The following is a 27,086-nucleotide window of genomic DNA, read 5'->3' on the forward strand; positions in this document are numbered from 1 at the left end:
TCTAGGATGACCTAATCTCTCTTAATCTGCACTAAATCCGTCTAATCGGCGCAGAATATTACACTTGCTGGGGTGAATCAGGATTCAGGACAGAGTTCTCCCTGGTGGGCATTTGGACTCCACGCGCACGTGGATGCGTCAATTTCATAAAGCGCACAGACAGAGCAGACGTCAAAAAGACAAAACCCCGTGTTGAGACTGTGAATGGATTCCCCCCCCCACCCCTCTATTAGTTAAAATGTCTTGTTTTTATTTTTTTAGCGTGGCTGGATGTCAGAGTTGTGCACGAAACCCGCGTGACACTCCAACACAGAGATCATTACGCTTGAGTTTTGATTAAAAACTTGGGGTTTCGCGCCCTCAGTTACGCATCAGAGATTCCGAGGTGGGAGAGAGAGAGAGGAGAAAACGACAGAGGTAGTTTGGGCTGTCGCTGTAATCACGTCGGGAGAGGGGGGCTATTGATTTCGTGCAGCGCACTCCAATTGGCAGCATCTCCGCCACAGCGCCGGCGCGTCATCCTCGGTTCACAGTCGACAGCACCGAGTTGTAGGCAAATGAGAACATGTGTGGTATTTGAGAGAGAGAGAGGGAGAGAGAGGGAGAAAGAGAGGGAGAGAGAGAGAAGACAAGGAGGATAGAAGAGACCAAAGGGGACTGATAAAAGGCAGCGTGTAGACCTGACAAGTGGATGCGATTCTTTTTTTTTTTTTTTTTTACTGCTGGACTATTTTTTATTTCTCAAAGTGGGATTTTATCGATTCGTCACATGCGCCGCCAGTTGGGTGCTGTTCAGGCTGAATGGACTTGAACGCACCGCTGCCAGTCTAATCCATGCGGGCTGGGAGATTTAATAATTCACGGTAATCACGCATTATCGCCACGGTGGATGCTCCCTCCACGGCCCCGGTGATCTCCCCCCCCCCCTCCCTTCCCGGTGTCTTCTGGAGGATTTAGCGACGGCTGCTTCGCAAATATGCGACTTATCCGAAATGTCATCTGTTGCTGCAACCGGATCGAAAAGCCCTCGTGACTGATTCAGACGCGCGTTTTTGCGCCTGATCGCGTTCAGGTGGATCCGGACTATCGAGCGAGAAGATTCTCAAATCGGCAATTGATTATTTTTATCCAGGTAGAAATGGAGGAACAATTGTTGTTACTTTTACTACTTCTTTTATCTCTCCACGCGAAGCTGCGATTCTGATCTGTTCACAATGATCCTTCGAATCTGTTGAATTGATTCGGACTGATTCACTCAACACTTTCACGAGGCACATGTCAGCGGGATTCCCTTCAACACAGGTGGAATAAAAGGGACGTTGCGGAGGCATTTTCCTCCATTTGCTTCCATTTTTTTTATTTTTTTTATTTACTCCATTCTCAACTGAAGCGTAAATGTTGATGATGGAGGACGACGAGTTGGACTCTCATCAGGTTGATTCGGATTTGGAGCCGCGAAGCCGGCCTCGCTCGTGCACCTGGCCGCCGCCTTGCCCGGAGGACTTCCCTGGTGGACAGGAGGTCAGCGTCGGTCTCACGCTGCCGCGCATCAAGGTGGAACCCGAGGACGCACCGGCGTGCGGCGCGGGGCTCGTGGGCGGAACGCCGGGAGAGCTGACGCATCCAGCCGGAGGAGCCCCGGCACCGGCACCGGCACCCGCGGGCGCGACGCATCCGTGCTTGGCCGGCGCGGCGCTCGACGCGACCGGACCGCTGCGCAAAGCCAAGTCCTCGCGGCGGAACGCGTGGGGGAACCAGTCCTACGCGGATCTCATTACCCGCGCCATCGAGAGCACCCTGGAAAAGAGACTCACGCTGTCACAGATCTACGACTGGATGGTGCGCTACGTGCCATATTTCAAGGATAAGGGCGACAGCAACAGCTCGGCTGGCTGGAAGGTAAGGCACGAAGCACGTAGACCGGCACACAATGGGGGGGCTTAGGAAGTGACACTCGCTCTGATTGCGTTCGCCTCTCGTCGTGCCACACACACGTCATCAGTGGGGATTCGGTTACGCACGAATGGCGCCGTGCGTAATCTTGTTTTAGTTCATTCCTGCCGTCAGTCTAATAGCTCATTGACGGCAGAATTTAATCTGTAAGTGAGGTCTGTTCGTAAGAAGTCTATAATTCCCCCCCCCCCCCCCTTGAAAGTGTCACTCGAAGTAGAAGAATCTATCAAGTGCATTTTCATGCAAATGAGCAGTACACAGATAAAAAAAAAAAAAAAAGATCAAAGAATCCAAAAAGGGACACTTGAAGATCACAGATCAGTTAATCCACAGTATTCAGAGGGGGGGGGGGGCGTCCACAGCTGACCACAGTCCACCACCGCTGCTGCCTGTCTGGCGGAGAGCCTAGACTAACCTCTTGGACGTCTGCCCATGTTATTAGCCTCTGTCTCCCGGCCTCATCTTGTTCCTATTCATCATGGCCATCTGAGGACAGGGTAGATTAGCAGGGCGGCAGTGCATGCCCCGAAGGCGCACCTTCGCTGAGACAAGACCTTCCAGACTGCAGATGTTCATTTTTCATTATTTCGATGCCGGCGTGTGGTTGTACAGTATGGAAACCCCTTGTTTTTGGGGTCATTTTTGCTTGTGCCGTATCTGAGCCCTGTGGGACGGTCTGGTTTCTAATTTATTAGCCAGCTTCTCCTGCGTTCCTGCCACCACCCATTATTCAATAGATTGTTAGTCACAATAAACATTCAACATTACCAGAATGGATTACTTAGTTGGGAGTGCCTCACAACTTCTATTTGTTCAGGACCGTAGGTAGGCGTGTCCTTCACGTACATTCAGTCATAAATCAGAGCAATAGCCGTGAGGCGAAATCATTTGTATTTTGTCGTATCTTGGTGATTCTGTTGTCAATACTTGTTGCGATGCTGTTGCATAAGATAAACTGTCTCCTCTGCTGGCCTCAGCTCTAATCGCAAGCGCCTGACGGACACCTTAAGCCCGTCCAATTAAATCGAACCCGTCTCAAGGTGTGTCCCCAGGTAGACTTTGTTTCATTAGCTCTGAACTCGCACCAAGACTGTAACCATAGGGCCTCTTTATCTTTAGTGCCAAAGTCCCAGTCTGCTATTTATGAAACTGCAAATTAGGAGGGGGTCAACAGTGGCAAGTCTGAGGTCCAGGGCTATTCCAGGCCACAGGCGAGACATGGGGCCCGTTCCAGGTAATGATGGGGGGATTAAACAAGTCGTTTAAAGCAGGCAGCCATAATGTCTGTAACAGGGCTGACCTGATCTTAGTTAAAGACATAATAGCAATGCAAACATACACTTTGGAGTCGCATGTGCAAGCTTATACTTGCAGGAGCCGAATAAATAGCGGATGTAAATATTGTCCTTATTTCTGATGCTGCAGGAGATCTAGCCGTCAATATCTTGAAAATCAATTTAAAATGTGATTTATTTAGAATATATAATGAAGCCAGAGCAGAGCCTTTTGTTCTTGCTGTTGGAAAGGCAACAGAAAAACCCTAAAATTAGCATTGCATGTCAAAAAAGGTGACATGAAAATGGTTTCATTTAGGGTTGTTATTCAATAAAAAAAAAAAGGTGTGGGCGCTTAAAACATCGGTTACAGAGCCGTGTCGGTGACGTGGGGCGTCCTCGATGCTATGCTACATCCTCCCTGATGCAGGTGAACTCTCATACAATATGATTTTAAATGTAATGAATCACACCAGGCAATTATATTTGACAGCCGCAGTTGCAGGTTGGAATCACTGCTCGGATCAGCCGTTACATTTTCATCTCAAGCAACAATATCGTACACGAGCAAAGAGCTGTCTGCTTTTTTTTTTCTGTTGTGACAGGAAAATGGGAAAAAAAAAAAAGATTATAGAATCATTGGTAAGCTGCTGATGAAATCAAATGAAATAAAGTGGTGTATATAGCATGGCAGTTTGCACGAGCGGCAGGCGGGGGGGGGGGCAGGGGTTTGGGTTTGACGGCTGGTCGACAACTGACTAAAAGCAGAAATGCTCTTGAGATAGATGATCAAATTTGGAATTTATTTGGCGGTTTCGTGGAAAAATGATGTTCAGAAGCAAATTGTGTTGTAAATTAGCCTGCCGTGATTGATATTGGATTCGGATGCGAGGCTGGCTGGACGACGGGTACTAGACGGCCGGTACGCCGAGACAGAACCATTAAGCCCCTATAAATACCTAATGGCTTCTGATTTCTAGGAAGGATGCGGTTCTGAGGTCATGGACTCCTAATCACCTCTACACTGATGGGGGGGGGGGGGGGGGGCACAGACATCTTCAGATCAAGATTTTACCTTGCATGTAAGGCTGTGGTTCGGGGCTTCCTCATCAATCGTGTGGCATGTCAGTGTCCGTGACGACACGCTGCGTTGTGCGTGGGAGAATCGCACGCGAGTTGCAACAAAGCATTGGGGACGGTGTGCATGTGTGCATGCGGCTACCGCAGGGGGGAGGGGCTGTCTGCTTCTATAGGCATGTGTGTTTGGGCCCACTGATTGCTGTGACAGTATGTCACTGCAGAGAATAGTGCAAAGTCTCGCTCTCGGCTTCATAATGCCTCTAATGGCGGGGTTTAAAAGGAGCGTGGTGTGGGGATCGCCCTGTAGGCGCCGATAACTTCATTATCGTCATGGGGGTTAGATAACATCATTGTTAATCTGACAGGGTTTGCTTGATTGTATATATCAGCATGGTTTGTTTTGGCATCCAGCCTGAGCAACAATCTCGAATATACCATCGGTTCTTGTGCATTAAGCACATTTAAATAGAAAAGTGTTGCACATCCTCCAAAGGATTATTTTAAATGTATATGCAATTGGCTGTGTGTCTGTTTATGATGGTGTTTGCCTGTTAGCAGGATTATGGAAAAACTGCAGTATGGATCGTGATCAAAAAGAAATCTGAAGAAAGGTCAAATTTAGATTCCATTAAATTTCGAGAGTGATCCGAATATTCACTATTATGCAAAGTGTCTTCTGGATCGGATCCAGAATGAGGTCAGGAAAAAATATAACATTAAAAGCCCATTTATGGATTTCAAATCCAGATCACCATGTGCATGGTGTAAATCCAATTGGGAGAGGAATGAAATGCTTGGCGGAGGTCTGCGCTCTCCCAGTGCTTTTCTAGTTCTGCCTGTTTTAATGTCCGATGCATAGTTTTTTTTCCTTCCTGCATGTGTTTACGGTTCAGTGCTTTTTCCTGACGCTCCTGGCCATCAGATGCCCGGGGATTGTGAAGCAGGTCGGCAAAGGGTGCCAGGCAGTCCACCCAGACACTTTAATCCAAAGCGACTTGAGTGTTATTTATAAAGTGTCTAAGGAGCGGTCTGCAGGGCCAGCCAGGCAAAAGGTCACGGGGCTTCCTTTATTGGCAGAAAATAAAACAATTCCTTTACAAATTGCATGCGAGGAAATCATGAGCAGAGACAAATGCCTCTGTGGGGTACGCATCATGTGTAATCTTCTGTAAAGGCACTTGTGTTTATAAACGTGCTGGATCATATCACTTTATCTAATTGATTCACAGGTAAGTAGGCAGGCGAGCTCTGGAAGTCCTGTCGCTCTGCGTGGGCTCCTTCAGCTGCCGAAAGGAGACACTTGTCGAATGTGAGGGATATGAAAGTCGAAACGTGTAGTGGAGAGTGCGTTTGACAGAAATGGAAAGATGAGAAACTTTCTTTTTGAGGGTCTAGCGACACCTGTGTCTGTGTGTGTGTGTGTGTGTGTGTGTGTGTGTGTGTCTGCTGCATCTATGGAGAAATAGATGCTCGTGTTGTTTGATGATGGTTCGGGAATCTAGAGAGACAGAAAACTATCCGGGACTTCAGCTGATTCATTTCTTATTCCTCCGTCTTGGCTCAGGGGAGCGGAGTAATTTGAGAGTGTGTGTGATGCGTGCGCACGCACACACACACACACACTCGCACGCTCTCGCTCAGAAAATGAGAGCATATGATGCAGGCTGGACAGATTTATGGTGCAGGATTATGAGCACCTTACATCTCCCCTTGGCTCTTTCCGCCAGAGTCAGGTTGGGTTCAGGCAGTATATTCAGGTTGAGTCGGGTATCTGATGCCAAGAAGCCCGTTTTCGCTGCCTTTCTTCCTGCATCCTTCAGGCAACCGTGGCAGTTCATTTCTCACTGAAAATGATTCATGTACATGCAAATTACCAAAGCATGGGCGTGCATCCAAATATGGTAGACGACAGCAATCAGGAGGCAGTAATATGAAAAACCATATAAGTTTGCCTTTGATAATTCTTTGCTCTGCTTTTATCACTTTATCTAGCAGACACCCGTGTTATCTCAACCATTCATCTCTCCGCCTGCCTCTTTTGCTCCGTCCATATCCTGTGTCTCGTTCTGTACATTTTGATCCGTCGTAGTGTCTTCTGGCACAGGGGCCAACTGGGGCGAGGAGCCTTTCTGGAAGGAGCTACGATGTCAGGATTTTGAGCTTTAGCCGCCTCCTGTCAAGAGATCGAGAGCGCCTTAAGCAAGGCGTCTCTTCTTATCAAAGGGAGATCTCGTATCGCACATTATCTTAAAGAACTAACAATGCTCAAATCCTCGCTGTCGTTTGGAGTAGGCGGAGGAGCCTGTCAATTTCCCCAATTTGACAGGCTTGAACAAATTTGGATGCTGAAGCGTTTCCTCGTCAAACTTGTTCCCCATAGCATTTCTGTTTGATTTAAATGTATGTTATTTTTGGGGACCTTTTGTCAAAATGTTAAATGCACATTTCAGTTCTTTGTTTTTCTTAAACTGAAGAAGCTAAATGGAGGAATGTGAAGGTGCCATTCGTTTCCAAAGGCACTATTAAGACCGATGGTTTCAACTATTTCCTCTGAATACATGCACACACATTTGCACGCAACACACACACACACAAAACGCCACATTCGTGCCTCCTGAAACCACCCATGGAGGAACACTCTGTTCTTTGGTGGGGTGAAGAATTGTATTTGGGAGAAGAGGGGGGGGGGGGGGCTGAGGGAGAGCGGAAGTGGTTCTGATTTGCATTGAAACCCATCTGACTCGCTGCGATTGGCTCGTGTGGAAGTTGTGGCGCTCGCCTGCGGGATCTTTGGCAAAGCAGCTTCGGGGACAGAATTTGGTTCACGCTTCTCAACGAGACAGCGCCAGTTTGATGTTTTGGGTGTTTGATGGGGGGAGATGGACGGCTAGAGCACATCTCTTCACACCTCTTTCGTGGAAATGGTCTGTAAAGTTTGGATGGAGGTAAATGAATGGAAAGATCCTTTGAGGGTTGCAGATGCTACCAGACACACAGTCAGCTCTGGGCATACAGCCACAGTCCCCATATTTCAATAAGCTAAGAGTTAAAACCTTTGTGTCTCTGCTTAGTTTACCCCCCCAAGCGACATCATACTCACACCAGTCACACCCATCACAGATAAATGGTTCTATTACATATTGTAACATGGCTTTGGCTACTCGCTTCAGCATGTGAATAAATAAAACGTGTCAGACCTCGTGGACCTGAAATCTTTCCGTTTCTGTGGCAGCATGGTTGCAGCTCATCCGCATCAACATGTGTGTGTGTGTGTGCATGTTTATGAGCATACTCCTCTCGCTTTTCCCTACATTAGTGCGTGAGAGTGTGTCTGTGTGCATGTGGGTGTGTTGGGGGGGGGGGGGGGGGGGGGTTGATGGGCTCAGTGTGAGCCCGGGTCCCGGGGGAACAGCTCTCGTTAATAATTCAGACGAGGCTCATTATCAAGGCAGCGCAGATTTCTCCCTGATTCCACCTTAATTGCAGGCAGGCTGCTCCACTCAGGCAGGCGGTAGTCATGCTGGGTCGACTCTCTCTCTGTCTTTTGCTCCATCACTACAGGGCCCGCTCCGCTTCAGTCTGTTCTACGCCATTTCTATCATCACTCGTCCCTATCGCAGCGACGCATGCCTCAGGCTGACATGCGCCATAACAGTGGCGTTACGGTCACCTTTAATAGCGGCGACATGCTACGAACATGGAGTTTGTTCCTACTTAAAAGCGTGGCCTCATTTGCTTCAAAGGAAATAGAGACCGTACCGTTTGGCCATGGAATCTCTGACAGCAGCAACTCGGCGTCAGCGTTCAAACGGCATTCTTCCACCAACGCCGACCAAATCAAGAAAACATGAACAATAGAAAATATTTTTTCAATCAATGTGACAAGCCTTTCTGCAACTAGGGGGTGCAGAAAGCCTTTTTATATCGCCAGGAGATAATCAACTGTTGTATTATTACAGAGTATATCACAAACTATGGGGATGCTTGCCATGATGAAGTCACTCTGAGCAATACCATCTAATTCACTGATCCTTAAAACCGGCTCCTATTTGAATCAGGTGTTTATTAGTGTGTGAGTTCTCATCAAAGTATAACTTTCCCAATATTGGCCAAGATCCAGGTGTATTTTCTATGTTGGAGGCTGTGAACTATTACAGTTACAAATATGCATTTTGATCTCCCAGATCTGGATCCAGTTTAGCATAGTAGTGAGTCACCATACATTGGTCATGGCAAGATGTGCGTTTTTTTTTTTTGGAGCGGTTTACCCTAATGGCTGCATCTGCAGAGCTGAATGAGTTTTCACACATGCGTTGTGGCCTAAAGGTGTGCACCTCATAATTGGTTTCTTCAGTTTGCTTATTTTTATATTTTATGCACCATCAAGCTGAGGTTTGCTCGCATTCAGGTCCTTTTTTTGTGTGTGTTCTTGGACACATGTTTTCTAGTTTTAATTGGCCTATTATTTTTTTTCTTTTTTTATTGCTATTAAAAAAACGTCCTGTGGAAAAAGCGATCTGCCTCGAGACCTTGGATCTAGCCTTCTGAAAAATGTCATTAAAATCCATGGACAACCTTTCAAGATATTTTGTGCATGAGGAACAAAGAGATATACAATAGTGTGACACAATTATTAATTGAGTACCAAAATGATAAATTAACTTCCTTCAGATGTGATGTTTTGCTGCTTCTCTTGCAATTAAATCATGATGTCTTGATACGAACCATATTTGTTATATTAATAACTGTTTCAAATTGCCGCCGTCATAAGTCATGTGATTTATTGATCTTTGTGACTGCTGATGCATCTAAAACATAAGCAACACGATGCCTTATGATCACGCACTACATACGAGGCCCAATTTGTTTTCCTTTGTTATGTGCGTTGTGAAATATTGTAATGACGGTTTTATCCTTGAAATAGCCTACAGCACATTATCATACTGATGACACCGTAGAATCCATGTTGCCATTATTGATATCAGGCTATAACAATATTCCTCTTTGTGCCCATCTATAGGCTTCTGTAATGTGTCTTGTCTTTATCATTCAGACTGACTGATGCGTTTCCATTCAGCCTGTTCAGTGAAGCCCTGGCGAGCGAGCGACATAATGGGCCTGATCTTGTCATACATGTATATGAATATTTCAAATCAAGTCACTAACTCGATGGGGACTTTAGACAAACGACACAGATGCTTCTTCCTCTTTGCCCTCGCCTCAAGATGACGTGCGCTCCGAGCCGTATTTCTCTCCCAGCCACAAAACTTCCTTCCCACAAATCACGGGGGCCCATATTTCCTAATTCAATTTTTCCTCTTCATCGGATATCTCTTCCTGCATGCAAGGGATTGATGGTCGTGTCCAAGTGCATGTGTGCAAATGTGTGTTTATCCGCACACATATTGCCATGTCTGTCCCTGAGAAAGAGATGATGTATGGCGAGCTAAATGGTGTATTTCATAACGCTCCATCTTTGGACCCTTCCCGGCAGCCACGTGCTGGGTCTCTCGCTCCTCTCCGCCTGTCCATCAAGGCCCTGTCATAAACCAAAGGATTGTGGGAGGGGGTGAGGAGAGGGTATAAGGGCTGTCGATCAGTTTACCTGAGCTTGGCGGTCCTGGCGAATGATGGAGGGAGCTGGGTCACAAAGGGAAATGTAGTTAACGTTGACTGATAGGAGCAGGTGCATATAGGGAGAGGGAGGGCCGCGCAGAGGAGGAGCCGCAAGAGTAATGTTCAAAAAAGAATATGCTTGTTATGCTAATGGCTGGTGGATATGCGGCGGCTGAGCTCCGAGCCTGCGGCTGATGGATGGGACTCTGGAGGTCACCTCAGCTAGTGTCTGGTCAGGAATCGGCAAAGCACCCCGCTGAGCTGTAATATGTGCTTACCTGGGCCCAAAAGGGAGAGCTGACCTTGGAAGGAAATTGCGTTACGAGTGTGGCGCTACACGTGTGTGTGTGTGTGTGTGTGTGTGTGTGTAAAACAAGCCATGTGTGAGGCTATCTGTGGGAGCCGAGCACGTGTGGGGAGGTTCCAGGATTCGGGCGATATTGTCGGGTTATGAGGTGACTGAGAACAGCTGGGATTGACGGGGGGGGGGTTAGGCAAGGGGGGGGGGGGGGGGGGGTCCTCCCTCCCCAATTGGATTTGTATGTTAGTGGCATGAATCTGGGTCATGACACTGGGTCCGGCGCTTATTATGCTGACCGTGTGAGGTCTGATCTCCGAGTCTGCTCATAGCCCTGAGTGAACCCAGCATGTCTGCCCCGCTGGCTCCTCTTCCTCTCTTTCACTCGGATGCTTTTTTCATCTGTCTCCTTCCCTCCTTCCTCCTTTGTCTTCTCTCTGTGGCGCGAGCCTTTTTCGATCCCTTCCTCTGTGTCTGTCTTTTTTTTCCTTTTCAGTACCCAAGGGTTTTTTTTCCCGGACCCTTCTTTCTCATGCTCTCTTCCTCACTGTCAGTCACTCACGGCCGTCTCTTCTATCCTCACTTGTTCTATTTCACACTCGCAGTCCTCCCCACAAAGTAGCCTTTTTATCACTCATTTCCCTCTTACCTCGCTCATTTCTCCCGCTCCTTTTATGTGCTTTTGAAATCCCCTTTTCATCTTTCGCACGCTCTCTCTCTCTCGCCTCTCCCTCACACAGGCGCGCACACACACACACACATCGACACATGCACTAGCTCATTCAGTCATTCTTTTATTATCCCGAAACTAAAGTGATAAATGGCTCCCTTTCTTCTCTGTAAATGTCACTCTGTGAATTGTCTCTGCTCATTGATTGACTGGAGTAGAAAAATGGCCACACATGCACCAGTCATGCACATGTGCACATGTGCATGACTGGTGCACACGGACTTGAAAGAAGAAGACAGAAGAAGAGGAGAAACAAGGAAACAATCTTCCATTTGCTGGGAGTGTGGCAGTCTGGGTTGACATCTGGACCTCACAGGTCCACTTTCTCGTAGGCCGATGCATCACCCGAGGAACTTTGTGCAGCTGGTTTATAATGAAGCATCAATTCTCAACAGGAATTGGCTTTCACAGGAGTACCGGGAAGCTGGAGCTCAATTGGGGATCAATCACAGTTAAACAATCAGAGCTGGCAGGTTGGGCTGGTCCTTCCATTCTTTTCTTTCTAAAGTGACGTGATGCAGAATGCACAAGTGTTAGTGCCACAAAAGTGCCAGTGAAGGAAATGGGGATGAGACCCATTATTCAGACCAGACAATGTGCCGTGTGTGTGTGTGTGTAAGTAGGGGTTAATAATGCTCAGTCATTTTCTTAATGTCTCATTCACCCTGCCTTAGGCGCTAGAGCTTGATAAAGGTCAAGACTACTGGTGGTTGCATGTCGTCTCCCCTTATTTCATCCTCTTCACCGCACAGCGTGGGGTGGGAGAAAGGAAAGTCCACAGCCACCCAGCGAAGACGCTGAACCCATCTCCTCATTCTTAGAGCCGGGATAAAGAGATTTAACAGCGAGACAGGGGCGGCTGGCTCAGTCAATGAAGAGGGGATGAAAATATTACATTGATAGAGAGACAGAAATATAAAGAACGTCGAGAGGGAGGTAAGGAAAATGGCGAGGGAGAGAGTAGAGAGCTAGAATTGTAGCGGGTAGATCATGCGGCTTCCAAGCAGGACTGCAAGCTAGACTTGGCTGCACTTCAGCTACACTTTGCACACTTCAGCTCAAGTGTGTGTGTCCATTAGTGCACACCCATTCCACCCAGAAAGCCATGCACACTGAGACGCAGTAGACATGCACGTAAATATCTTACATACAGCTCGTACATGCAAAGCCCCACAGACGTGTGGCAGAATTAGCTTACAGTGCCTCTGGACCTTACACACATTTACCCAAAATAAAGCTACGCTGTCCCCTGCTCATTTTCACACGCACGCACACACACACACACATTCCCGACCCCCCCCCCCCCCCCCCACTAGCCACCAGGTTGATCCCTGTCAAAATAAATAATTAAATGTGTACGAATGCAGCTTCCGAAAAAAGATCCCTCAATTAGTGCAAAATGGGTAAATGGCATGGCGTAGGGGCCGCTGGGGCGGGAGCGGTATTTCGGGAACACACATACATGCACAGTCTATTACATAAGGCAAGTCATGACCCAAGAAGGTTTTTGCACAGTTGTGCAATGGTAATTTGCCCCCCGCCCCCTTGCTGTGGCAATCAGCTTAGTGAAGTCTTTTCTCAAATCCTTATAAGTGATCCATGCCCAAAGACCGGGCAGGGAGAGATCTAAATGAGTGACACGAGGGGCGGCTGAAGGGATGCTGCTTGGGTCAGACTGTGTGTGAGTGTGTGTGTGTGTGTGTGTGTGTGTGTGTGTGTGAGAGAGAGAGAGAGAGAGAGACTGAGGCTCCTCTTGTTGGCGGTGTCTGTATGTGTGGGTAGGATGAGGCGAGTAGGAGATGATGTGGGGTAACGTTACTCGGCTACAATGAGCGGGCTACAGCTGTAGGCTACGGCAGTGTTTAAAACTATGAAGGTAATATTCACATCATCCATAATGGCAGTAAAAAAAAAAAAGAAGATGATTATTTACATCCCCGGTGAAGCTATGGATCACTTAATTCATAGAATAATTGCCTAGTGCTTAAAAAGATGACCGCATGCGTGTCCAGAGCCTCAATGCCAGCATTCGTCGAGCGAAGAATCACCTTTAGTTGTATTCTTAGTCTGATTTACAAAGAGAAAATGTGGTTATAGTTACACAAATTACAAAATCGTTGCAATTTTGAGGATGGCGAGTGCAGAAATGCTTCTATAAAAAATAATTAACAATGTGTTGGTAATTGTTTCAGCACCAGATTGTAGGGTCAAGTGTAAAGTCCAGTAGGATTTCTCACTTTGCAATAGACTGAGTCTCCTGTGGCCTCATTTGCCTTCTCGCTGTCGCACTGTTCTGCATTTGCACATGATCTGTCACGAATAGTCACTTGCCAATTTCATTTCTACGTCTGCGCCATCCACCCTTCAATCTCGTGGCGCCGCTGGAAACAGGCCAGACTGTGGTGTTGTCATCAGCGGGGCTATAGTGCTATACCGCGCGCACACACACACACACACACACAACAGGTGTCAAAACCGAGCTTACAAATATTTCACATGGGACAAATGTCTTACACAACGGGCCTAATCACTTGGTGATAAATGCTACGTCGGTGAAGCAAACAGATGGATCCCTGGGTAAGCTAACTAGGGGAGGATTAGCACTTCTGCTCGTATTTAGGGGCGGTTCTGTGCTTAAATGTCAGAAACGTTAATTATGGCGCTCAGCACAAGTCATTGGCCTGGAGGGGTCGAGGTTGATCAGATGGAATCCCTCTGACTGAAGAGGGTGAGTCTCAAAGCCGTGACGATGGAGCGGTCGACCAATGGCAGCTGACGCGAAGCATTCTGGCTCCAAGGGGTCGACATATGGACGGGACTGATGGCTGAATGCGCAAATGAATAAGCTGATGGAAGGAGTGGAGGGCTGACACGAACCACTGCGAGGGATGAAACTCTTCTGTCTCGTATGGCGACTGAACGGTGGGAAGTGGGATAGATAAATGTGGAGCCGGGGAAATAAAAAGCTGCTACAACCCACGCTTAAGTGAGGGGCAGGGTTTCAGAGATGTGGGGGGAGGAAATCAGGAAAGGGGGTAAGATGGAGGGAGGGGGTAATGTCAGAAGAGGGGGTGATCGGGTCTCTGAGGTGTGACGATTGTGAGGAAAGTGCACTGATGTGTGTGTAATGTTGTCAAGACGGATATTAAGGCGCGCTGCCCCTCTTTCCCCTTTTCTCCTTTGCTCCTCCATTCTGCTCCCCTCTTCCTCCTCACTCAGTGCCCACTAATGATCCTTGCGTACTGCCACACTGCCAGGCTGAGTGATACCCACTGACAGCCCCAGTCAGGCAGAAATGCTGCAGCCCCCCTTGCAGGAGTGCTGCACACACACACACACACAATGTGTGTGTGCGTGTGTGCGTGTGTGTGAAAGAGAGAGAGAGAGAGACCACGTGTATGTGTACACAACCTATGGGCGTTGCTCACATTCACACACTTATTGTAAATGTCTCCATCCAGCTGCATCTTTGTTCAGTAATTTTAATGTGATGGATCGACGTGGGCAATCAAAGTAATTACAAGGTGCAGCTGGCGCGTTAATGATGTGAGCTTTAAGACAAATTACTTTTTTTTTAAATATATATAAAAAGGGTTTGCAGAATATTTACCTCTGCAATCCTCCATTTGTCCTTCACTTCTGACTTACCAACCAGACTTCCAAGAAACTTGCTGGGAGGATTAATCTTGCATCAGAATAGATTTTCTCTTTTGATTACATTATGACAGTTTTCTTTTTCTTTTAGCATTTTTGTTTATTTCTTAGCGAATTGGTGCATGTTTTTTTTCTTTCTTTAAATTTGGCATATTTTATGGGCTTGTGCCTTTGAATATGTGCAGTTTGTGTAGATCCAAACAAATATCCAGATCCACCAAATTTAAATACGCTCTCATCGGGTGCAATATGACCTGTAAGATATGGTCTTGGGCCTCTGAGGTTCATTTTGGAAAGTTTTCATTGAGTTAAATGCACCTGTTGTAGGTGTCATTTGTAGGAAAGAGCTACAAGTCTTTCATGTATGGTCAATTTTTAGAGAAACCACCTCTTAAAATTCACCTTTGTTGAATAATGAGAGAAGAATGCAATGTTTTCCCTCTAAACATAAACTGAGACAAAGTAGAATGTTTTAAATTAATGATGGGTTCATCTTGAAGCGATTTTCAAACACAAATGAGCAATGCTAAAAAAAAAAAAACTATTAATGTTTTTCCTTTCCATATGAGGCATTAATTTGGGTATTTTAATGTCAGGGCAGTTTGGGAGTCTAGTGTTGTTACAGCTGTGTCTGTTTAAGGTTTTATGAGCGTTAAATAAATGAGTGCATTGCGATAGCCGCGCAATGATGGAGATAACATTTAAAAAGCGTACCTCCACCAAAGGCAAACACTCCTACGCCTTTTGCACCTTTTTTAGAATAAGAAAAAAGCAAGTGTTCTGATAAAATTAATGATTTTGGGCAAACAAACAAACCCAGTTGAGAGCATAACCTCTCCCTGGCGGAGAGAAAAGTTGCCTATCAAGTCATACTGCATCCATACAGTATCAATAAAGAAAAAGCTCTCATAATTTGCCGACATTCACAAAAACTCAAGTGTTTCATTGTTCAGAATAAAATGACTATAACATAGCATGACTCAATGTAAGCTTTTTACAGATATGGTGAAATCTTCCTTTTCCTCCTCCCTAATCCAATCATTTTTCATTCTAAAAACAAATTCATGACCACATCTCTTCCCATAATCCGTCCGATGATTTTAGCAGAGGCCCCCCGACTGCACGGGAGAGGTTATGAATTAGGTCACAGCATCTCGGTCCTCTAATTAGATGCTGCTGTGCATGCGTGTCTGTGCATGTGTGTGTGTGCGTGTGCTCATCTGCATATGCGTCTGTGCGCTGGGTGGTCTTAATCTGGATGTGGCCTTTATGGTAATGCAGAGTCTCCGGAAGACATGGTAACCCACATTCGTGTTACTCTCCAAATGTTATCAAACTGTTTCTGACGTCAGTGGCTGCGCCGACGATGAGGAGGACGGCGGTGAGGACAAGTGCTGGCCAGATTCAGCTGTGAAAGATGCATGCGAAACATTAACATTCCCTCGGAATCAGCTCCAGTCGAGGCCCGCTTGGGTCTGTGTGCCCCATCCAGCAGGTTAGGAATCACGTATGGGAGTCAGCCGTCGGTGAGATGCAACTCGGCTTCTCTGTGAAAGTAAATGACAGTCATGGTGAAAGAGCTCTTCACCTCTCCCCTCAGACCCCCCGTCGGATTTGTCCCCTCGTCTCTCTGAGATGCATCCAAGCAGGGGGTGAGAGCAGACGTACCTCTGCCTCTGCAGCTTTTAATGCCTGCCCGTGCTTTAGTTTATTTTGGGATGCATCTGTGCACCAACATGACTAAGAATGTGATGCGTTCATCAGAAGCCTGCGTGAGTCGTTTTGACGTTTTACACACAGATATTCTGCACGTCAGCTCGGTGGGGTGTGTAAAGGGTGACGGGGTGAACGACTGGCATAGGGCATCATAGAAATGCTGTTTGTGTTTATGTGAAGGCATGCATGAACGTGTGTGTGTGTGCGAGATAGGAGAGTAACACGGGACTTGTCCTAATTAAGGTTTCAGGAGGCTCTTAAAAGGTCACGGCCCCCTCGCACCACCAACACCGCACCCCGCTGAAATGCCTCTTTCCTTCCTCCCTCGCCTCCCTTTCCTCATCTCCCTTCCTCCCTTCTCCCTTGCTTTCCATCCAGTCATCAGCCCCCCATCTGTGCGCATTAGCCATTCATGAACACACTCATTAGGGTGGGAGTTTGAAGCGATTGTGTTCACCAGTCTGCGGCTGGAGCGTGGCGATTAATATTTCAGCGTCTCCCGTCGCGGAGCTGAGAGCAAGTTTGGCCCTCTTAGACGAGAGAAAGAGGGAGAGAATGCTTCACCCCCCCCCCCCCCAAGCCCTATACAAACCCTGCTCCTCAGCTCCCTCTCATAGACCTTTACCACTTTGAGTGCCTTTCCCCCCCTTTTTCCATTTATTGCATATACACTGATTATTCCCCCCCCCCCCCCCCGCTACACACACACACTACACAGGACCTAACTCAAACTGACTTAATTGGGATATTTTTGTTTCAGGAAATTGTGAGCGGAGGAGGGGTAAACCCTGTTCTCATCTCTTCGGGCCTCTCACTTGGTCCAAAGTGTCTTTCTCTCCCTATGAGCTCACATTGAATTGGCCGACCCCGGGTTGGGGTCAGCGCGGGTGAGGCGGGTGGGCATCATCATAATGGGTCCATTTAGAACAAACCAGAATTCTCCCTCCTTTCGACGGTCTACTGGATAGAATTAGTGCCATCCGAGAGCATCATCGGTTCTTATGCAGGTTGTAAATAACCACAGCCCCCCCCCCCCCCCCCCCTCCCGACTCGTCAGCCATTTCCACATTAACGTGGATGAATATTCAAACACACGTTTTCCCTTCCGTTAGGATTCACACCAAAGCAGCACGTTTGAGTACCAAAATCTGATATTTCCAAAAACGGAAAGACTTAAAAATGCTGTTTTCATGCAGTAATTTGCGAATGTTTTATGAGCAGCTGGTTCTCACTTTCTCATACATGTAATTGTCATGTCACTGTGGCGTCTGACGCTAATGCTAACATTTCTAAATGGACAGAACGTGTTTAATAAAAGTTTTTCTTTTGTGTGTGGTCACATTCTTATGCAATAAGTGATGTATTCTAATATGGCAAATTCTAAAAACCCATTGTCTTTGTTTTGTCCTTCTATCCAAATCACAGTCGGCTTCTGCAGCCTATCCTTTCAAGTAGATAAAGCAGTAACGGATGACTGTTAATGGCGCTGAGGCCAATGTGCCGCCACATTAAGATGACTGGCAAGGCTCCTTTGTGCAATTTGCAATTTAAAATAAAATATCCAATGAATGCAAAGCGAGAATACATACAACACAGTTTTGAAAAACTATATGATGGAACAAAAATACATATCAACCAATCATCATGATTATGTTTTGTGCGCTTGCTTACAATGGACGCCTTTCAAGGGACTTTCAAGTTTGCCAGTGAATTTTATTTTAGTCTGCGATGTAAAATGTTGGGAATATTTGCTCTAAATTTTGAGAAAGAAAAAAAATACACAGCACGTTTTGAGCTTTTTTGATATAGCACAAGAGAAAAGACCATCCCAGGGAACAACTTATAATTTATCTCGCTAAACATTCTAAAATGACCTCACAGATCGTACAAGTTGCAATTTCGTGCTTTATTGTGCAGATACTTTGTGCACAGAGGAAGCATTTGAACCATATTTTACTCTGTCGCTGCTGTGCTGTTGTATAGTTTGATGGATCGATGGCTGTAGCTGAAGGTCAAGGTTGGCTTGGAGGTCGAGGCTACAGAGAAATGCCTCTATCCGGCCTTTAACTACCTATGCGCATGTTAGTCACACCCCCACCACTCTTCCAATCGGGCCTCTGTGTTCAAGATTCTCTCGAACGCTCCTTTGTTCCACCATCCTCTTTTGGTTCCTCGCCCACCTCTGCCCTCTCAACCCCTCCCCTGCATCTCTCTCCAATTCCCTGCTTTTCATTCTAAGCATGCCATGCTTTATCTTCTTCTTCATATAGGTGTGCAAATAAGTGGGAGTCTGCTGGCTTGTGCGTGAGTAAGTGGAAGTCTGCAGGCTGAAGTGGTGAATGTGGGTCGGCATTCATGGGGAGTGGTGGCTGGTGTCGTGCACACTGATGGCTAATGAAGTTCCTCTGCACCTCATAGCCCTATTAAACTGCTGCCCCCTACCTTTACCCACTTCACCGCCCCCCCCCCCCCCGCCCCCCCCACACACACACACATACACACGCACACACCTCTCGCCTTGTTTCTCCCCGAGGGAGAGAGTTGGCAAGGAGTGAGCTGGCTGCTATGGCAACAACAAGGAACCCTCCCTCTCCCACAGGTCTCCTTAGCAACTGGTAGCTTGGCATTGTGGTAATGAGTGTGCCCGGTGTGCCAGGCTTTGTGTCACGTTGGCATGTGTGCCCAATGTATGCATGTGAGAGGGTGAGAGGGTGAGTGCGCATCCACGTGTGGGTTTGTGGGTTTGTGCGCTGTATGTGTGGATGCTTTTGTACAGTTTGCCAATTTAGGTGAGAGTTAAAATGTGCGATGACAAAGAGATGTGGAGCAACTGTTTGGTTCTGGTCCCAAAAAAATTGCGAGGCCCGTTTATTAAAATGCAGCCAACACTGGCACATAACCGACTCCGCTTATCTGTTGCCTCTCTCTGTGTGTCCTGCAGATGTGTGCCTGCGTGTCTTTGTATTTGCGGATAATCTTTTTCTTCCCTGTGATTGCGGTCATTTTTCTCTCTACTGTAAAATTGAAGCAATTAAAGGGACGATCAGATGAATTTTGCATGCCGAGTGCATGGCTGCCTGTGACTTTCCTTCTGTGCTGAAAATTAAATTAAATGCTGAGAATGATGTTTATTAAAGTGTGATCAGAGGTGTGCAGTGACCTTTAGAATGTGGGAAATGAGATTCTCATTGTTATGAATGAGATTATGTGGAGGCAGAGTGGAAGAAAAAAAGAAAAGCCGGGCCCGCATTGATTCCATTGTTCCCTGACAGTTTCTTTGAATAGAGCAGAGGGAGGTTTCAATATAATCAAATCCACACTGTGCCTGTTGCCTATTAAATGGGCTGATATACAAATAGAGACACACAAACACTCACATAAATGCAGATTGACTCGTGCACACTTTTGCACACGCTTATATCTTGCCGGTCTTATAAAACGAGCTGTAAAAGCCTCTCCAGAAACGTGTTGGTCTTTAACAAAAGCATGGCAAGCCCAGTGGAAAATGTTAGTTTGCTCCCTAGACGAGGTGTGAAGTGCGAGCAGGCGCCCCCCTCTCCCCACAGGTGTCCCGGCCCAAACACCTGTTGTGTGAATTCTCTGTGGGAGGGCGTGAGTTCTGCCTACCTTTCAGGTCCCAGTGGAAAAACCACACCCCTGCTATACTTTGGCTTGCTGTAATTATCGTGCACATACCCATTTTTGAGGGAGCCCCGCTTTGTGTGTGGGTGTCAGGCATGTTGCCCATATTGTGTGCATCTTGTGCCCACCGGAAACACTCAGCTGTCCCTGGCAACAGGCAAGTGGTTTTTCCGATCCCCTATCCGGGTCTCAGATGTTCCACTAATCTGTCGGCTTCTATTTTTACCCACCGAGGCTGCGGCAACCCTTCTAGATCCCCAACCCCCGGTGCCAACTCTTCCCCTGGCGCCAGGGTGGGCACGGCTGATGACTCGCCAGTCACTGGATGCAATTAGTGCACAATCAGGCAGGAATCCCCTCCCAACTCTGTGACACTCCTCTCCACAACACTTCCTGATCTTAGGCCATAGACACACTAACACACACTTGCTTTCCATTTTAAGCCTTTTTTTTTTTTTAATAAATGGTACTCCTACAGTGTTGTGGAATAATAGGGTCGGATACAGAGCACCTTTCACAGTCCTTGAATCTGTGCAAACTCAGCCTGCTCAAGTGCAATGGCAGCCACGGGAATCGCACCTGTTCAGATTTGATGTTGAGATTAAGTGAAAGTTCTGTTCTTAATCATCCATTGGTGTGAAGTCCTGGAGTACTTAGGCCCATTTAAGCCTTTTTCTGTAATGAACCTATGGAAATGAAATCCTTATATCCATGCACCCCCCCCCCCCGCCCCCCAATAAATCAGATTTAATCATCAAGAATTTGCATATTCTTTTAGTCCACAGGCACTTCATAGTCATACACTGAGATAAATGAAATCCCTAATCCCAGGTTTCTTCCCCCCAACAAGGGCTAGCGATGTGTGTTGCATGCCAATGCAGTCGTGACCGATTCTGCGGAGGCGATGATGGCATGTGGCAGAGAAGTAACTGTTTTTCACCTCCTAATAAAAGAGACTCCTTTTTAATCTTTTCAATTTGATTGCATTCCAAAAACGGGCCATGGGTGCCCATCTGTCTCTCTTAAAGAAGCCTCCTAAAGGGATTTTAATCATCTGACTCTGGGCTTCTCAGGCAAATAGCTAAATCTCTGTCGTTCTCTCCTGGCCTCTCCTTACTCACGTACACGCACAAACATTTCCAATTTTCCTCCTTGTACTCGCTGTCATAGTCTCACTTGTCTTCTCTCACTCTCTGATACACCATATCATCCCTGCTCCATTGTGTCATATCTGTGCAACCATCAGGCCCTTCAGTCCCTCTTCAAGTCCCACGTCAGACAAAAAAAAAAGTCCCCCTACCCTGTCCCTATTAATCCATGGCTCTAAATTCTTTATTTCCCTTCAAAGGGACAACGCGAGCCGTGACATCAATCATGGAAAGCGAATATTTAGCCGGCGCTAATTTCCACCAATAGCCTGGAGACAGGCTTAGCTGACAAAACTCATTCCTGTGCCGAACAAAACTGCTTGTGTTGAACCCCCCCCCCCCCCCCTCTGATCCCTCCTGCCTTCTGCACAGGCAAAAAAACGGCATCACAATAAACACAGTTAGTGCTTCTGTTACTCCCCTTTGATTTAGGCTTATCAAATGAATGCGTTCCATAGTGGGGGTACCCTTTGACAATGCATAATGGTTCCATTCTGCATTTAATGGTTTTGGTAATACCAGTCGAGTGTGGCAAATGGCTTTACCCGGTGCCACTTTAAGAACAGCTGCTGTGTTCTTAGCTGGGCGAGCGCGCCATGCTGCTTCACCCTTGAGGTTGTTTGAATCGGCTGAGTGGTTTCTTTTTTGCCGGTTCCCAGACCCGGCTCACGATCCTTAGTTCCTCACTCACTTCGGTTTTGAATGAATGCGCATTCATCGCAAGTTGCGTCCCATAAACCGTTTGACCTGTTTCCTTTACCCCTCTGTGTGTGAGCTTGGGCATGGGTGTGTGAGCGGGGGGGGGGGGGGGGGGGGGACAGCCCTGAGTGGGTTCTAAGGGAGGAGGATTGGGTGAATAGGGGGCATTTTGGGGGCACCCCTTTGTATGGCTGGAGGGGCCCCTCGTGGTAGCTCTATAGTCCCGCCCCTTATCCCCGAGCCGTCCCATCTCCTGCTATAACCCCCAGCACGGCTGCTTCCATGCCAGTGCTGGGGGGGGGGGTGCAGTGCAGTAAGGTTATCCCATGAACCAATGGGTCCCAAAAAACAACCGCTACCCCCCACACTATTATCGACTCCCTATGCTAGTATCCAAATTACATCTTGGGAGTTGCAACAGATTGGCATGCTGGGCATTATGCCAGTTTGGGCAAACGGGCAGTCATTGAACTCATAAGCCTTTAGCCATTAGGTATCCTGGTGAGAACATTGAGGATACGGCTTATTGAGCACCGATATTGGCTTCATAATACAAGTAGATCTTGATGTTAGTCGTTAAACGTCTTTGACCTGACACTAAACGGCCCTCCTCGGCGCCTGAATGAAATGACTGATATTGTAAGATGTCCATGAGTGGTGCCGAATGGTTCCAAAAAAAGCTTTTCCGCGCTTAGTCCGCCGTATGTAAATGGTGTCAACGTGCCACTTTGTTTGAAAAGAGCCCAAGCTTTTAATCTGATGACAAAGAAATATCCTGCTATCTATCTATTGCCCATCAGATAACAGGATTTTTAGACTTTAATAAGAGGTGATCCCAAGCTGATTATTTTCTGGCAACCAAGAGAACCCTGTTCACCTTAATCGACTGTGATTGCTGCATATAGTAGTAACCTTTATCCTCTTATACTTTATGGACAAATTAACCCCGATCAGTCTTTAGTTGTGCTTGTAGAGTGAGGACAAGGGTGGATGTACCTGATAACATAACAAAAGGAGTTGCACTACCACTTATGACTCAGTCTGTTTGTTTTAGCATTGTGAGACCAGGCCAGGCGGTGCATCTCTGCATAAGCCCAGCCTTTGGTGCATTCATTATTTAGAACCCTTTTCCACAAGGCTCATGATTTGAATAGAAACCAGCTTCCTGGACCCAGTCGAGTGTTCCTCTCTGTCATTGTATGTTTCTGTGAACTTCATACGTCTACCTCAGCAAGCCAGGGGGCTGAAAGAGAATTTCCATTTTATGAATATTTAATACATAATAAAGTTTTCAATTTTATTCTACTCAACCCCTCGGGCTGAAAAATGTGGTAAAGCCAGCCCTCAAGGACAGCGCTGCGTAAAAGAGGTTGATTTGATGGAGGCATCAAGGAATGCTTAATATCAGATCCCTGCCTCGGAAATCATTTTCAAAAATGGACATGTAAAGCCATTACATGTCCATTTTAACACTACATTCTTTAAGGGTTTTACATTTGTCCTGCTTCACATATCCCAGATTTCTTTTATGATGTATTGCTATTGGATCATAGCATATCCGGACAGCCTGCTGTGTCCATGGTGACCTGGCGTGGATTTCTGTGAGACACCCAGCTGGGAGTGCCCCTGAATCAATTTGGGATTAGCCCAGGATTGTCTGGGATTACGCGGGGATGGAAGGGGATTAGCAGTGACTGCTTGTTTCAGGGGCGTGAGGGCCATAGGCTGGCCAAATTGCCCCTGACTCAGAGTCAGGGAACAGGAGGTGGACGAAACCACACCCACAGTCAAACCACCTGCAACCTGGTTTCTAAAACACATGCAGGCACACACAAGCAGGACGAGGGAAAAACATGTGGTGGAAAACTGCGCAACAAAAATCCAGCCATAAGCGATGACGGTGCTATGGCTGACCTCTCTCTGAAATCTCTCTAGCAGGTGGATTCATCAGATAAAGAGGGTTTGGGATGATGACAAATCCCTCCAAGTTCAATGGGGCTGCTCTTCCCTCACACAGGGATAAATCGCAATTTGAATCAGACAGGTCACCCGGAGTTGCGAAATGAAGTGGATCATCTCTCTGAAAGATGTCCCATTTTCAACCGGCTGTGGCGGAATGGCGTGGAAGCTTACACATGGTTTAATTCGGGCGTGAACGGGACTTGACGGGGATTGAGTGGCATGATAGGTGGATGATGTAGCCCGGGTGAGACACAGAGTTGGCATGGCGCGCAGAGAAGCTGTCAGAAGGAGGAAGCGGGCATCCCCTGCAGACCGGCACCGCGGAGATGAAAGACGGTTTCGTGTTGGAGCAGTAGCATCAAACAACCGCCTCCTATTGCATCCTTTTCACCATCCCCCCACTCTCTCTCCCTCTCACTCTCTCACCACAATATGACATAGTTCTGCTGTTGCACGTTTACCCGGTTGCCATGGCTACCCAATGCCGGCGGTGTCACAGCGAGATAACCCAAGGAGGCATTCGCAGATCACCTGAATTCAGTTTTGTCTTCAATCTATGTATTCTCGCTCCGCAATTTTATTTGTTTCTCTGCCGAGCAATTCAGAGTGAATACAAATAATCTGCGACATAATGGAGGTGGCGGAAGCGTGAGCGCCCGCTCAATCTGAAGCAATCTATTGTGCCTGTATATTCCTAAACCACAGGCGGTGCGTTTGATTTGATGCTTTCCTGCTTGAGCATCAAGATGCCTCATGCGCAGCAGAGCAGCAGTGCAAAGACAGACTCGTACATCGGAAACCCTCAGCCTTCAGCAGCCCATTGAGATGTAAATGATACAACACATTATAAAAACTATAACTTAGGAATTACAGTCAGTGACTGCAGAGGATAATGGGGGAGGTAATTTGTGGAGTGATTGAATGCAGGAGCGAATTTTTTCTTTTTTTTATTGTTTGCAAAGAACCGTGTGAAGCAACCTAAACAAAGTCAAGGCGCAACATTTGCGTTTGTCGGTGACTAAAGTGAAAGGGAGGATTGTGATGAAGACAGAACAAGGCATGGAGAGGGAGATAGGAGGTGGAGGTAGATGTCGGAGGGTGGGATACATCCATTAGCCTTCCATTCAAGCTACGAGAGGAAAAACAGACGGGGCTGGCACTAAGCCAGACTGGCACCAACTTCAAAAGTAGAGTCCGTCCAGCAACAGCAGCTTACATCAGGCCGGCTGAAAGGAACGATAGAGGAGGACAGACAAATTGATCGGATTGAAAATGGGAGGATTGACGTATTTAAGAAGAGTCTCGGGTCTGCAGGGTGAAGCTGATGCGTACGGGGTTGTTTCAGGTTGCATCTATTGCTTTGTGTCTATATCTAATAATTTACATGGAAGCAACCTGATAATTTGGTACATATTTCCGATGACTCTGCAAGCGCTGTTTTGACGTCGTATTTGAATTGGATTTGATTACATTGCATTTGATTCTAACCTTGGATTTCAATGATTTTTGTTTTGTCTCAAAAGTAGTTTGATAATAAATTAAATATCATTTATACACAATCTAATTTCAACGCCTGTTGCATGTTTCTTTTCTCCCTACAGAACTCCATCCGGCACAACCTATCCCTCCACACGCGTTTCATCAGGGTGCAGAATGAGGGAACCGGGAAGAGTTCATGGTGGATGCTGAACCCAGATGGAGGGAAGATGGGCAAGGCCCCCCGTCGGCGAGCGGTCTCCATGGACAACGGCACCAAATACCTGAAAAGTAAAGGCCGCATCAGAGGGAAGAGGGTCGGCCGCCCCGGAATCGGAGCCAGGTCTGCTGCAGTGGGGCTCCAGGGCTCTCCTGACCATTGCAGTCCACCACAGAAAGGCCTACCAGGTTCTGGAGGTGTATCTGGCACAGAGGCAGAGTTTGATGCTTGGACAGATCTCCATTCCAGAGCGAGTTCGTCAGCTTCTACCCTGAGTGGACGTTTGTCACCTATCCTCGCAGAGGGCGAGCAAGAGGAGCCAGAAGAGGGCGGTCTATCCTGTTCCACCTCCCCCAACCTCTATCCATCACCAACCAGTGCCCGCTCTCCGTCCATGGGGCCAGGGAATCGCTGTCCTCCCTTGGAGCAGTTGCCTCAGCTGGCAAACCTAACAGGCGCCATTAGTCTGGATGAACAGCTGATAGAGGATAGCTATCATCACCACCATCCGTCTCAGCAGCGACACCAGCAGCATCCGGCTGTCAGCAGACATAAGCAGCAAACCCCAGTCTATCATTACAGTTCTGGGGTGAAGGGTCAGAGCCTCTATGGTGCTGGTGTCTTTGGTGCAACAGGCATGGGGCTGTTGTGTCACCATTCGCCCATGCAGACCATTCAGGAGAACAAGCCAGCCAGTTTTTCTGGAACGATGCGGGCGTATTCCAGCACCAATGCTCTCCAGAGTTTGCTAACAGGCGGACAGCAATACTGTTCCAAGGACATGATACTGGGACAGGAGAGGGAAAGCCATCCCATGATGTGTCAAGCTAGCAACGGAGTAGGCTCCGACCATCACAACCACCACCCCGGTCCCCGCAATGGTCACAATCACAACCACAGCCACAACGGACATCTGAGTCATAGCTCAGCTCATAACCACAACAGAACTCACAGTCATACCCACAGTCACAACAGCATAACCAACCACAGCTCACCTCACAGCCTCTCTCTCAACGGCCACAACCTCAGTCAGCGTCATAACCACACCCCGCCCCGGGCTGCGGCCCTGGCCCCACACAGCAGCAGCAATCAGCTGCAGCCCTACAACCACAAAACACCCTACCTGTACAGCCTGCCATCACATGCCCATCTCCCAGCCTCCACCACCCTCCCCCCAAACCCAGCAGGCATGCTTGGCATGCCCCAGGACTCTTGCCACGTCGCTGCCGCACCACACCCTCGTCACAACCATTACCCTGACCCGCAACACCAAGGCATGACAAATGGACCATATCACCACGGCCAAGGGATGGGGAATGGTAATGTTAGTAGCAACTACCATGGCTATCACCAACCTCACCCCCACGAGAGATTACCAGCGGACTTGGACATTGACATGTTCCATGGTAGTTTGGATTGTGATGTCGAGTCCATTCTCCTCCATGACATTATGGACTCTGGAGAGGAGATGGACTTTAACTTTGACTGTTCCTTAGCCCAGGGGGTGGGCATTGGCATGGGCATGGGCATGGGTGTGACAATGGGCATGGGGATGGGAATGGGCGGACTGGCCGGTCCACAGCAGACCCATAGCAACCAGAGCTGGGTGCCTGGCTGA

At 47.4% G+C, this 27,086-nt stretch overlaps 1 protein-coding gene across 1 annotated transcript; it reads left to right on the top strand.

Annotated features, from left to right (window-relative positions):
* The first annotated feature begins 1,395 nt into the window (after positions 1 to 1,395).
* On the top strand, positions 1,396 to 27,086 carry LOC137917118 (forkhead box protein O6-like). Its single transcript, XM_068760007.1, has 2 exons — positions 1,396 to 1,899; positions 25,374 to 27,086. The coding sequence occupies exons 1-2, from the start codon at positions 1,396 to 1,398 to the stop codon at positions 27,084 to 27,086; spliced, it is 2,217 nt and encodes a 738-aa protein (XP_068616108.1).

Source organism: Brachionichthys hirsutus, chromosome 3 (assembly GCF_040956055.1).
Source record: "Brachionichthys hirsutus isolate HB-005 chromosome 3, CSIRO-AGI_Bhir_v1, whole genome shotgun sequence".
Lineage (NCBI taxonomy): Eukaryota > Metazoa > Chordata > Actinopteri > Lophiiformes > Brachionichthyidae > Brachionichthys > Brachionichthys hirsutus.

Bases quoted from the DNA above. Each gene is read 5' to 3' on its own strand.
- LOC137917118 (XM_068760007.1), top strand. From the start codon at position 1,396: ATGTTGATGATGGAGGACGACGAGTTGGACTCTCATCAGGTTGATTCG. The intron at 1,900-25,373 runs GTAAGGCACGAA...TTCTCCCTACAG, and splicing joins ACAGCTCGGCTGGCTGGAAG to AACTCCATCCGGCACAACCT.